The sequence below is a fragment of the Osmia bicornis genome, chromosome 12, assembly GCF_907164935.1.
Source record: "Osmia bicornis bicornis chromosome 12, iOsmBic2.1, whole genome shotgun sequence".
NCBI classification, from domain to species: Eukaryota; Metazoa; Arthropoda; class Insecta; order Hymenoptera; family Megachilidae; genus Osmia; species Osmia bicornis.
In genome coordinates, this window is record NC_060227.1 from 5,643,437 (window position 1) to 5,657,122 (window position 13,686).

Here is a 13,686-nt window from a genome sequence, read left to right on the forward strand (position 1 = left end):
CATAAAACGAGCGTTAACATCGGCTAGAGCGCACCGGTCGAAAACGCTAATTACGTTTTAACACGCCATAACGACCATCCCAATTTTCACGTCGCACACTTTCATCGATTCGTGTACGTGGGCAAAATAAAAATGTCAATGTTTGGAGAAATTGAGATGGTATTTTGCAAACACTACCACGACGGGAAAGTACCTATTTTAGATTGATAAGAAATAAGGGGAAAGGCAGCGAACTAATTTACTCCGCGTTCGAGGGTTCGTTTGGGATTCACCGACCCTTCTGCTCCTTTTCGACCTGGCCGGGATTCTTGAATGGTTGTCAGGTAGGACCGAAATCCCACGGCGTTACAGGAGAGAGAGAAAGAAAGAGAAAGAGACTGGTGTATCCGGCGTCATTCGAGTATATCCAAGGATACCGACGCCACTATACACCGTGGCTCCACTAACTGCCTATGTTTATCGCCAGGCTATATTTAGCCTGGGCTATTGCTTTGCCAAGCGACAGACTGAACGAACCAGCTACAACCAACACGGGCAGCACCGGCATCGGCATCAGCATCAGCAGAGGCAAGCAGAGGCAGTTGCCTTCCCATCTCTTCGATTCCTCTCGTTCTCTCTCTTTCTCATCCTATCCCGTCCCATATACGAGCCTACACCATCCGTATGCTCGTCTCTCGGACTCCCAAGCAGAGTTGTAACCTCGTCGGCCAGCGACACCCACCGTAGAACCGATCTGCCTGGATCACGACGAGATCATTTCCCAACTTCACCGTCAGCTTTTCCGCGGTGGCGGTGCCGATTCGCGAATCCAAAGATCCACTCGAATCCGTCAGCAAACTCTACCGAACCGATACGACTAGTTGGCTCGAGGGAATTACCCAAAGATTGTGTGTCGCTGATGTTCGGAATGGAAAACTTTCCGGAGACGAGGATTAAGAAGGCAGATAATTATCGTAGACCGGGTGTCTATGACCCTGACCGAACGCGACCGGGCGCACCGCTAAAAGTTGTCCACGTGCTCGACGAAGAGAGTACACAATCGGCTGCCGCGGTGGTTCGTGTCTGATTTTTCATCGGTCCGCATTAATTTCCATTCGATTGTTTCGCCATTCAAGGATACAGCGTCGCGCGCACAACTATCGCTATTTGTCCGTTGGGTACCTATAAATAGACGCTGTTGATTTATGAATAAATGAAAGCACCGCCCTGTTTCTGTGCCCGCGCATCCCCCACCGCGGTTTCACCTAGCGTACGCGCATGCGTCCGCGCTATTTCCTCTAGTACGCATGCGCCCGTGCGTAAAAGAGTTGTGTACTCTCCCCACTCGGGCGAGTGGTGCACGCGTTCCTGGTGAACAGGGCCGTCGAGCAATGATTCTCCGGTTTAGAAATGTATTTTTAGATTGTGTACCGTTCGTTGGGGCACAATTTGAACACCTTTCTCGAATGATAAATCTTCCAGAGAGATAGCGCGCGGATTGCGAAACACAACCGACTCGACTCGATTCGACCCGGCCGTGTTTTAGGAACACAGCTTGAACTTTCTCTGGTTCGGTTCGGTTACACCAAAATATTGTTTCGCTTTGCAAAATTTTTACCATTTTTATTGCCGCTGGAAGCAGAAGGAGTGCCCTTGGTATATGTCTCCGTCTCTATTATAAAACCAGACGGTTACAACATTCTGCTTCTCATTCCTCAAATTAGAATGTATAATGGCGTCTTGAGTTAGTAAATACACTCTATTATGTGTTTATATCGGTGCTCGTGGTTGTATGCGCGGCACGAGGCTAAATATAAATACGTCGGATCTAAATATTGTTCAACACCTTTGATCTCTTCGAATGAAGTTCCATATTCAGTTCGTTCAATCGGTTATCTATACGTTGTTGTTTTTCCCCTTCCTTTAAGTTTTCAATCTACACCGTGATAAAGTTGCATTAATTCCTCGACGGTCGGAGAAGAAATCTCCCAGAAGAAATCAATTTCACTCGCTGGAATGAACGATTTGCTCGAACGATAACGCGTTTATCGTCGTATTACAAAAAACTATGTATATGTGAAAGAAGAGGAGAAAAAGCTTCTCTGGAACGTTAATCATAGCGTCATTAGCGTAAGATCGAATCAAACCTATCCTGGCGGTTAACGATTTCATAACAAGTTAATTAAAGCGTTTAATCCGCCCACTTTCTGATTGCACCCTGTTTCTCGAGCTCCTCGTTCATCCGCGTTAAACCTTTTAACGATTGCGTAAGATACAGAAAAACGATGTTATCACCGTGGTCGCGTTACGATTTCCACGGTCCCATCTTGTTCACCTGGTTGGCCGTTAATTATTCGCGTCTTCGGGCCAGTTTAATTGGCAGAAGGGACGATTGCCGGCGCGAAACACTGTCACCTAATAAAAACCGAACGATCCCGTGCGATGAAACGAAGCCGAAAAAACGAATCGTCCTCCTTCTTACTGTTTAACGAGCACCCTTATCGATCGACTGATCTTCGCCTCGCAATCCGGCTATCGACGATCATCCTGGAATCCAGAATATCGTTGCGTTAACGGTATAATTTAGGAAGTTATGGCCGATGGAAAGTAAGAAACGGAGCAAACGCGTCCAGGAACAACGACCGAACGAACGACCGACCGACACTCTCTTCGTAGGGATTAGCCGAGAGCGAGGGGCTTTAATTGGCGTAAGGCTGCGTCCCCCGTGGCTTCAAGTTCAATTATCTAATGGCGAGCTCGGCCGCTCCGCTCTTTCCCCGGCTGCTTTCTAATTCCTTGGAAAGAATTCGCTCGGTCAACGAGAGTCTCTCTCCTCGTCCCTTTTTTGGTCGTGTTCAGGGTATCGGGTCGGGTCGTTAACATCCCGGACAACGGTCGCGTTTTCACCGTGTCCCGCACGCACGGTATCGTGAAAGAAAATGTAACTTTTCATCGGGGAAAGGAAAAAGAAAGGGGCGACCAGCGAACCGTAACGTAGGAAAGAAGGAGAAAGAAAGAGTTAACGAGCCAAGAGGATTATCGATTGATATTCAAGATAAAGGAGGCACGGTTACGTTTCAACGGCGGAGACCTCCGAGAGGAACGAATTTATCTGCGACACGGAGCGTTGTCGTTTGGCAAGATCTTGGTGCACGTAAACGGTCTCCCTCGAGAACACTAATAGCCACCATTAACGGGCCAGGACGTGATCCGTTCACACGCTCGCGAATTCCGGGAAGCTATCTTTCCGTTCTGCCGTGTGGTAGCCAGCGTGTTGTATCGGGAAGGGAGGTATTTCTGGCACAACATTACCGTTGTTGCTTGTCACCTTCGGCCAGAGAGAAATGTCGCCTTGCCAGGCCGGCTGAAAAGCGACTAACCGGACACCGGGGTGAGGACACTGGCCCTAACGATTCCGTGTAACTTCTTCGATCCTGGAGCACGATAAACGTTTCGTTGCTTAAGATATTCAGATCTCGTTGATTAAGTCTGTAAAACGATCCATGGAAAAGTCGCGACGCGACGCCTCGGCTGTTCGGAAATCAAGGAGTCTAGATCCTAATCAATCATTTTTCACCGCTTCTGGAGCAGTTCTCGTAAACGATTCGCGACATTGTTGACATTCGCGATGCGACGCTGTCAAACGATTAAACGCTAAATCAATATTCCGACACGTTCTTAACTTCCTTTCGAGTCTTCCTCCTCAGGTGTGACTTCCGTCTCTGGCAAACACAGGAAGGGGATCGTAGAGTGCGATGAATAGAAGCTTGTTTTCCAGCCGAGCATCGCGATCGTTCGTGATTTCAGCAGGCCAAAGCGTTTGACCGGCGCGGCGCGACGATTTGCACGATTAAAGTGACTCGAAAGATACGTACAACGATTGCCCCATTGTTATTCAGCGAACACGACGATTGTCGATGCGCCGGGACGAGCAGCCGTCGCCGCGCCGCGCCGCGTCGTTCCACCACGTAAAGACGAGTTTAGAGGCATAATTTTGAGGGACGACGCGGATCACCGTGCAGAGGCGGAAAGATGAAATATCCACGAGTCATGTTTTATGGATGCGGCGAACAATTATGAGACAGTAGGACATAAATTTTAAAAAATACCGCAAAGAATTCGCGATGAGACGATGCTAAAATAATCTTGCCACCGGTCGCAACCGTTGTCGACACATTGTTAACTTGACGTGTAATCATTTTTCAGAAACTCTTTCGTTTACCGAGATATTTGCTTTCAACTTTACTATAACTCCGGAGTAACAGAATCTGTCTATGCATTCGTTGAAATAGTATCGTGGCTCTCTAAACCTTTCCAATCGGAACACCCTCCATAGTGATCACAACTTCCAGGGAAGCGTTTCAGTACAAGCATAGACTCGTGGAAAAGTTGAACGTCATCTTGAAAAAGTTGAAGAAAAACGGACACGAACAGGAATTCCTTGGTCAGCTTTTCAAAGGATCGCGACTTTGTTGCACAACTGTATCAGCGGATAGAGAAAAGGCTGGTGTGTAGCAGTCCGCGGAGAGCACTCAAGCTCTCGCGAGCTCCCTCAAGGTGGTCTCGTCTAAATATAGCCGGGTAGAGCCCAGAATAACAGCACGTCGCGAGCCGGCAATGACCAAAGCCCGCCTCGTTCACCAGAGGCAACAGAATAACCGACCAGGTTGGTCAGTTTTGTCTACCGGTCCGCGACTCGTTCTTCGGCCGAGCCCGGAGAAGCATCGCTGCCTTAAAACAATACAATTCTGGCCCTGTGTTCCCGACTGCCTTCTCCTTTGTTTGTTGGCCCCGGTTCGACAGGAACGAGGGGACTGGTTTCTAAGCCAGACCAGTTTCGTCCACCGGATCATCGATCACCGCGGGCGTTTTATGCAAAACCTGGGGACACGACACGTTGCGTCGTCCCCGCGTCTTAGTTACGTACGGTTGCATCCTTTGCCTCTGACGCATCCTTGCATCTCCAACCTTTCTTACCAGCAAATTCAGATTCACGTGAAGGCATCCTTTCCGAAAGGAAATTGCGAGAAGCCAAAGGTAGCCTCCTTCAACATTTTCGTAGCCAGTTGCATAAAAGTTCCATTGTTTGAAACTTATTATCAGTTCTCAGAAGAATCGCATTACTTAGAATGATCTAATAATTTTGTTATTCCTATGCGTCTCGATTGACTTCCTTCCGTCGAAGCGAAGCCGGATCTATTTCGTTCCTTCTTCCTTTCTTCAATGGACAATTACAATAAGCTTCGCTATCGTACGACGCAGAAGTCAACTTCCTTTCAGCGAATTCAATCGAACGAAGCCGTCGTTCCTTCGTTGGTCGTGCGACGCCAGACATCCGGTCTTCAGAGAGAATCCTGCTGAAAGAGGACTTCAGAATTTGCCTATGTTTTCCTTATTCTATCCGGTCTCGTCCGACTGGCTATTTCTACTCGAAATCCGGATCGAACAAGAAGAAAAATGAATAATCCTGATCAGATGAATTAATTGCCGATGATGGCGACTTCCTGGAATCGTGGGAGGACGGTCAGAGGACGTCGAAAAAACAGAGCGTTTATATCTTAATCCTCACGAAACTGTAATTAATTTTTAGGCTGAATAATTGTTGCCCTAATTACGAATCTAAGGAGGTCGATGTTGTAACGATAGGAGAATGGCAATGGAAACAGTCGCTATGAATTTCGTGGCTGTGCTGTTCGATCGAGCAGAACAACAAAAGGGAAAAGCAGTCGCCTTGGGAGGGGTAGACAGGGAGGAAAAAGCAACGGAAAGTAGATCGTGGCCTGGCGGTGGTCGCCACGGTTAAAGTAGAGCTGACCCCCAGTTGTCACGTTTAATTTATATGTTAATGAGCGCATGTCACATTTCAACGGTACGGTGCAACCGCCCCGCGTGCATTTCTGTGCAAGCACGAGAAGAGAGTTGCCCCGTTCATTCCACTTCTCCTCCTGCCCTCCTTCTTCGTGGTGGCTGCCACAGGTTTATATTTAACCACGCGCCACACACCATGGCACCCGGCGCAGCCCACTTTACTCTCTTACATTCTACTCTCTTTCGATCTCTTCTACTCTCTCTTTCCACCTACTCCTTTTCGTTTCTTTTACCCTCCTTCGTTCCCACCTTCCTTGAATATCCTTCTCCTCTTCTTCCTTCAATTTTTTCGCCTCTTATTCCTGCCACCCATTCTTTCATTCCGACGTTTTTATGCTACTTTTTTGTTCAACGTTGTACCTTTTGTTCGATGACTTCGAAAAGAGAATTCTCTGTATTCTGAGCTTTATCAGCGGGATCGTGGCTTCTAGTTTTCATGCCCCTATTTGATCTTGGAGTTTACCAAGGTCTCTTGGTATTGATCTGCTTTCATATCTTGATGTGCTGGGAGAAGCTTGATACACACGAGTTTGTTCAAACAATGCCATTTCTGTGTCTAGTCCCTTTCTGTTTATGGGGTAGAAGGTATAAGTTTGATTGGACGTAATGGAATTGCAAGCTAACCAGTGTCCCATCGAATATTAGAGAGTGGTCCAAGATACATAGATTCAAGGGATGAAAGTTTTAGAAAATTCATTTTCCTGAAATTTTCAAAGCTCGAGTCAGTTGGAGCACGAGTGGTGTTAACATAAAGGGAAGCTGCTAACTCGCATCGAATTCTCTGGATTGCAGAAATGCTCGGACTACAAGGCATCGAAGGTGAACACGTTCGCGAGAACCGAGCCACCGGACACGCAGGTGACGAAGTCGGTGATCGCTTTGCTGCTCCATTACGGCTGGAACAAATTCACCATCATCACGGAGAGCGCCTGGTCGACTGTGGCACGTTCGTTGGAGGAGCAGGCAACCAAGCACAATCTAACCGTGAACCATTACAAGACCGTGGAGGACCGTCACACGTGTTGCGAGGAGAGGCTACCGTGTTGTCAAGTTAGCGTATGGTTTCAGCTTATACAGGAGACCAAAAATATGACTAGAAGTCAGTACCTTAACTTCTTTTTTCGTTTCCTCCTGGAACAACCATCGCGTTACTAGAACGGTCCATTCAGTTTATTGCTTTTCCAGACTACCATTCGTCGACAGTTGGAACTTGTTCCCGTTTTGTTGATTCTGAATGTTCCTTTAGGAACCACTATGGGGTTGCAACGTGTGAAATTTCTCGGTTTTTTCAATTTGTTTGCTGAAACGATTTTGTGGTCTGAAGAGTACCATTCGAGTTAACCCGAATAGGAATTGATAACGCGGTGAAACGAAATTCTAGGACAATTAAGTCCAGAATTGAAAGTGACAGTTTTCAAGCGAACCAACAAGGATCATAGGTCGAGAGACATGTGCTTCTGGCAGTACCTATTTAAAAATTCCTACCCCAACTCGCGGGGATCAAGGTTCAACAATCGTACGGAACAGTTCGAAATTATCTAACGTCTAGGAAATCTACATCGACCCGAACAATTATAACTCGCTCGCGGACATATTTGTCGCGTTACGATCCAATAGTTTCGTCGAGTATTTTCGTGGGAACAGGTACATAAGTGGTTTCGTTCGATGATCTCACCGATAATCGTAGCAACCGTGTGTTTCCTCGATGCAATAAAATTAAAGTCGTGAAAGTACGGTGTCCGTTCTGGAAATCGGTCGGTGGTCGTTCCTCGACACCGGACGCTCGTTCGAGTCTAACGGAAGCTGTAAATCTCTCTTTCTTTAGTTTATATATTCCTGGGAACGGCTATGTCGCTGATCGACATGATGAACGCTATGCAAAATCAAAGGCTGTTGGACAACGGGGAGTACATGGTGATACACGTGGACATGATGACGTACTCGCCGCGCGAGGCGCAAAAGTACTTATGGAGTAAGTAGCATCGAAGAGAAACACCGAACGAACGACTCGTGAAATTCAATTGACCCGATTCCTGAACGCGTTTTTCGCGCCTCTGGCGTTCCTTGACCAACGAGCAACGTGTCTATGTACACCTCGTTATCTCATCATTTCCGTATCTAATCCCGGATTAAAGCGAAACGTCGTGGGTCAGGCTTGGCCCGGTTTCTACGATACCGTATTTTCATCCACGTTATTCTTTCACGAGTATCCGTAAATAAAAATCCTGATTTTCCATTCTGACGCTGGACACGATCGACTTACAGAACCGGAACACTTCGACCATCTAAAAAATTGTCTGGAGCCAAAGGACTTCCTGAAGAGGGCACGCTCGCTGATGGTGGTGGTGTCCACGCCACCCACGCAGAATTACGAAGAGTTCACGAAGAAGGTTCGCGAGTACAGCAGTAAAGAGCCTTTCAACTTTGTAATACCCGAACTGCTGAGGAAGTACGAGAAGGTAGCTGTTCCTCGCCTTGAACCCGGTCAACCTTGAAACGATTTTAAGTAATTGATTCATCCGATTGATTCTGCTTTCAGTACGTGTCGATTCACGCGGCGTATCTTTACGATTCCGTGAAACTGTACGCGAGAGCTTTGGACCAACTACTGAGGGATCAACCGGAACACACGCTCGAGGATATCGCCAGCAATGGCACTCAAATCATCGAAACGATTATCAGGAATCACACGTATCAAAGTAAGTAGGTCTTAATCTGGATGAGGATGAGAATTGCTTAAACTCTTGTGAAGTGGTACTCACTTGTCGATCCTTCGATAAGACTAGATCTGATTAGAAACAAGTGGATCAGACCTACTTTTTACATAATTTCGATCGTTTTCTATCTGTTACGAGTGACGATTATGAAATCGATCGATCGATTATAGATCGGAGACGTTCGAGGAGATGACTATATAAAAGAAATATCCCAAAGTATTTTGAACATTAATACCGACATTTTGATATGCAACGACCAAATAATTAATGAGCTTCACGAGACACGTTGCATTTGTGCAAACAGGTGTCAGCGGCGCGACGATCAAGTTCGACAAGTTCGGCGATTCGGAAGGAAACTTCTCGGTGTTGGCCCTGAAAAAGGATCCCTTCCGTTTCAACAACTTCTCCTGCGACTACCAGATGAAGCCTGTTGGCCAATTTCAACAGGGTGAAACTCTAGTGAGTGAGTTGTTTACAGCATTCGTGCAGATCCATTTTCTCATCTCTGTGTTCAGACAGCTGCACTGCGCCCAAAAGTGATATTAACAGATAATAACGAACGGTGGTTATCGATTATGCACAGGTATACAGACCGTCGGAGGCGATGGACTGGCCGGGGAAAAACAAGCCGGAAGCGGAACCAGGTTGCGGTTTTCTCAATGAACACTGTCCCAAAGACGATACTCATCTACGTAGCATCGTGGCCGCCGGTGTTCTGGCTGTTTTATTGTTCTGCGCTGCGGTGATCACGATGAGCATATATCGAAGATGGAAGATCGAACAGGAAATAGAAGGATTGCTGTGGAAGATCGATCCGAGCGAGATACACGGTTATCCTCATCTTGACAACATGATGTCCTCCCCTAGTAAGGTATGTCAATCACTCGTCCACTTTTCAATCAATATTTCAATATTTTGTGAATTAATAATGTACCAAGCTTTTAAGCTCTCTACCTTGAAGACCAAGTTGAAAATTTTCAAAGTGCAAACAATTTCATGCCAATATTCGTTCTTTTAAATGAATTACAGTTAAGCTTAGTTAGCGCAATGTCCTACGAGTCAAGATGCGGGGGCCAGGTGTTCGCGCAAACCGGACATTACCACGGGGTAGTGGTGAGGATAAAAGAGCTAAAGTTTTCAAAGAAGAAAGACATATCGCGGGACGTGATGAAGGAGATGCGTATCCTTCGCGAGATCAGACACGGTAACCTAAACTCTTTCATCGGGGCGTGCGTGGAGCCAATGAGGATATTGTTAATTACGGACTATTGCGCCAAAGGAAGTCTTTATGTACGTCACCGTAATATGCTCGGATAAACGTGTGTATAATCTGGTCGGGATATTTCATGGAATAATTGTGAACTGTACTCGTGTTTCAGGACATCATTGAGAACGAAGATATCAAGTTAGACGATATGTTCATCGCATCATTAGTTCACGATCTCATTAAGGTATGCTTATAATGTTTTGAGAGACGAATCGATGGCAAGCGTTACCGGTACGGTGAGAACGGGTTAAGAAAATGATTTTATTTCGACACAGGGTATGCTGTACATTCATGAGTCATCTGTGCTAGTCTGTCACGGTAATCTGAAGTCTTCCAATTGCGTGGTGACCTCGCGATGGGTACTCCAAGTCTCTGATTTTGGCCTGCACGATATGAGGCACTGCGCCGAGTCCGATAGCATTGGTGAACATCAGTATTATCGAAGTACGATGTGAAATTATATGAAATTTTCTCCTGTATTTTAAGATTCGTTTAAGTATTGTTTAATGGCTTTTATAAATAGAACGAATTCTAACGACATACTACACCGAGAAATGATCATTTATCATTTACAGACTTATTCTGGAAAGCGCCTGAATTATTAAGAAACCCCAATGCTCCGATCAGAGGCACGCAAGAGGGTGATATTTACTCGTTCGCGATTATATTGTTCGAAATGATTGGACGTAAGGGACCGTACGGTGGCGTGAATCTAGAACCCAAAGGTAATTACCCGTGTATTAGTATGTATGTAGATCGTGTTCGTTAGTGATGTGTCATTCGTTAATCGGCATTTGCCAAAAGGTATAGCTGCAGAAATATAAATATGAACGTTAACAAATTGACAGAAATCATAGACCGAGTGAAAAGGTTCCCAGAAGATGGTGAACCACCGTTTAGACCTAACATAGAGATACTGTCCGAGTCTGAAGCAGATTGTGCTGAGTATATAGTTACTACGATAACCGACTGTTGGGCGGAAAGTCCAGAACTTAGGCCCGACTTCAAAATGATTAGGACAAGATTAAAGAAAATGAAAGCGGGAAGGCATCGAAATATCATGGACCAAATGATGGACATGATGGAGAAGTATGCGAACAACCTCGAAGATCTAGTCAGTGAACGTACACGCCTTCTTTTCGAGGAGAAACAGAAAACCGAGGATTTGCTTCACAGAATGTTGCCTGAGTTAGTTGAATTTTCTCATTTTTAACAATTAAAAGTGATATATGTACAAATGTATTTACCCTTTACAGACCCGTCGCTAATTGTTTAACAAATGGAATCGGAGTGGAACCGGAAGCTTTCGACCTGGTCACTATATACTTCAGCGATATCGTTGGTTTCACTGCAATGTCAGCAGAAAGCACACCTTTCCAGGTACGATCACCGAACGATGTAGCATAATTTCTCATACTTACATTTATCATTCTATTTACAGGTCGTGAACTTTTTGAACGATCTCTATACGCTATTCGATCGCATAATCAAAGGTTACGATGTATATAAAGTAGAAACAATCGGTGACGCCTACATGGTGGTAAGTATTTATTGCACCTACTGACCACCAGCTGTTCCCTAATTTACATAATTATACAATTTATACATCGCTTCAGGTCTCTGGTTTGCCAATCAAGAATGGAAATAGACACGCCGGGGAAATCGCATCGATGTCTTTAGAATTACTTAATGCTGTGAAACACCATACCATAGCTCACAGGCCTCAGGATACTCTTAAATTGCGTATTGGAATCCATACAGGTAACGTGTCCTACGATACAGGCACCCAATAAAATCCGAAACAGGTTTCTATAAATGTTAGGAATAATGTTTTAGGTCCTGTGGTAGCAGGTGTTGTTGGTTTAACGATGCCACGATATTGTTTGTTCGGTGATACCGTGAACACAGCTTCGCGGATGGAATCTAATGGTGAACCATTGCGTATTCACATAAGTGAACAGTGCAAGGAAGCCTTGGACAAGATCGGTGGCTACATCATCGAAGAACGTGGACTAGTTCACATGAAGGGAAAGGGAGAAGTGAAGACTTACTGGCTCACAGGAGCCACCGAGAAAGCTATCCAAAAACGAGAAGTCAGTATATCGACGGATATTAATGCTTCTGCTTAAATCAAGTATATTACTTCAACTGATCATCCCTTTTAGGTCGACGTTGGTGATCTTCCACCACTCTTCTGTAGACCAAGAAGAAGTCCAAAATTAAATTCAGATTCCCGACAGGCTTCGTTACTAGGCGGTCTAGGGGGAGGAAGTCGCAGACAATCAAACGTTCCACGGCCAACTCCGGACGATTCGTCGTCTCAGTGCGGGGGATCTAGCCCAGTGCCAAAATCGTTGAATCCTCGAAAATTTGAACGATCTCCGTTGTACTTGACTGATAGCGTATCGAAAACAACACTGGAGAACATTGCCTTGCCGGACGACGTGGATAATCGTGCGGCTAATATCAAGATGGCACTCGATGACTTCTTCATCGACACCAGGCCAAAGTTTAGGAAAAACGCGAGGGTTCTATCGACGATCGCCTCGTCATCGTCGACGAGTGATCATCCGTTTCATAATATAATTAGAGAGTCTCGTTCTTTAGACCCGTTCCCCTTGGAACTCTATAGCAAAAGGTTCGAGTCACCGAATTTCTCGTGGAAGGAACCGAAGAAAAGTTTCAGGTCGTTGGAGAATTGTGAAAAGTGCACGAGGACGAACTCGAAAACTAATATTTCTGGTAAAGTGTTGAATAATAATTATCCTAACGGTAATGTGATAATAGTGCCCCACACCGATGAATCGCCTAACGAGGCAGAAACACCATTGCTAGGGGATGAAAGTGGCTGCATGGGAGAGATCGTGCCTGTTAAGCGATGGAGGTCTCTCGATCAAGTGGTATCGGTTCCTAGTACCGACAGTGTACCGGACAAAAAGTCTTCTGCGAGGAATTCGATCAGAAGTTGGCTAGTAAATTTATTCAATGGCAATGGGTTACGTAACAGTGATGTTTCTTTAAGAAGGGGTGTGATAGCGGGTTACGATATACAGTCAGAACGTGAAAGCATAGTTTAATACATCAGTTTTTTTTTTTTTTTTTTTCTCTCAAAGACAAAAGGAACAAGGAAAGAAACTTCTGCTATGAAACGTACGAGTGCACAAACAAACGTTATTACATTTATGAAGTCATAAGCATGATGATGATGTATTGTTGCCATTTTTTTTTTTAGCGTATAGATATGTACGTGGAACGTATGGGTATAAAAGTTACCGATCGTGTATATTTTTAATACCTAGATATTTTATAACTTGTACTAAAATACGCGTTGTATTTGACGGAAAATGATTCTTTTTTATTTACATAGTGCGAGATTTACGTGTTAAAATTTTTAACCCGAGAGCATAATGAGAATACGATAAACTATTTTATAAATATGATTCTAACCAAAGTATATAGAAAAGCAGAGGTCACACGAAGGTGTCTATCTCGAGTTAGCACAAACGATTCCCTGTACAATGCGAAAAGGAAAAACAAAAAGTTACAGTGTACATTTATGCAAGTTCAAATATGCTCGATTCAGACATATGTATGTATATACATGTATGTATGTATAATTTCTATACTTGTTCACTGAAGGAAAGCAAATTATCCGTATGGCTGTGAAAAGTGAACTAGATTGTACCTAAGGTGCTTAGTAATATATCATCTTGTCAAATGTATATAATTGAATAATAATATATCAATGTAAAGATAAAATGTAAATTAAAAGAAATATTATCTTCTATAAGAGCTGATTAAAGATTCGTCTTTCCAAATAATGTATAAATCGGATTTTCCTTTTTCTCTTTAAAT

The 13,686-nt window shown here is 44.7% G+C and overlaps 1 protein-coding gene across 2 annotated transcripts in view; it reads left to right on the forward strand.

Annotated features, from left to right (window-relative positions):
- The window catches only part of LOC114873952 (receptor-type guanylate cyclase Gyc76C-like), a 53,871-nt gene extending 40,219 nt beyond the window's left edge, over positions 1-13,652 (forward strand). For both annotated transcript variants that reach the window (XM_029182764.2, XM_029182765.2), the window contains 16 exons: positions 6,640-6,946; positions 7,673-7,819; positions 8,113-8,306; positions 8,387-8,546; positions 8,869-9,023; positions 9,148-9,435; positions 9,594-9,854; positions 9,944-10,015; positions 10,107-10,275; positions 10,407-10,556; positions 10,680-11,019; positions 11,088-11,211; positions 11,273-11,371; positions 11,448-11,592; positions 11,668-11,924; positions 11,997-13,652. In XM_029182764.2, coding sequence (XP_029038597.1) covers positions 6,640-6,946; positions 7,673-7,819; positions 8,113-8,306; positions 8,387-8,546; positions 8,869-9,023; positions 9,148-9,435; positions 9,594-9,854; positions 9,944-10,015; positions 10,107-10,275; positions 10,407-10,556; positions 10,680-11,019; positions 11,088-11,211; positions 11,273-11,371; positions 11,448-11,592; positions 11,668-11,924; positions 11,997-12,908 — 3,780 coding nt within the window. In that variant the 3' untranslated portion in view covers positions 12,909-13,652. The remainder of the gene's footprint in view (positions 1-6,639; positions 6,947-7,672; positions 7,820-8,112; positions 8,307-8,386; positions 8,547-8,868; positions 9,024-9,147; positions 9,436-9,593; positions 9,855-9,943; positions 10,016-10,106; positions 10,276-10,406; positions 10,557-10,679; positions 11,020-11,087; positions 11,212-11,272; positions 11,372-11,447; positions 11,593-11,667; positions 11,925-11,996) is intronic.
- The last annotated feature ends 34 nt before the right edge of the window (positions 13,653-13,686 follow it).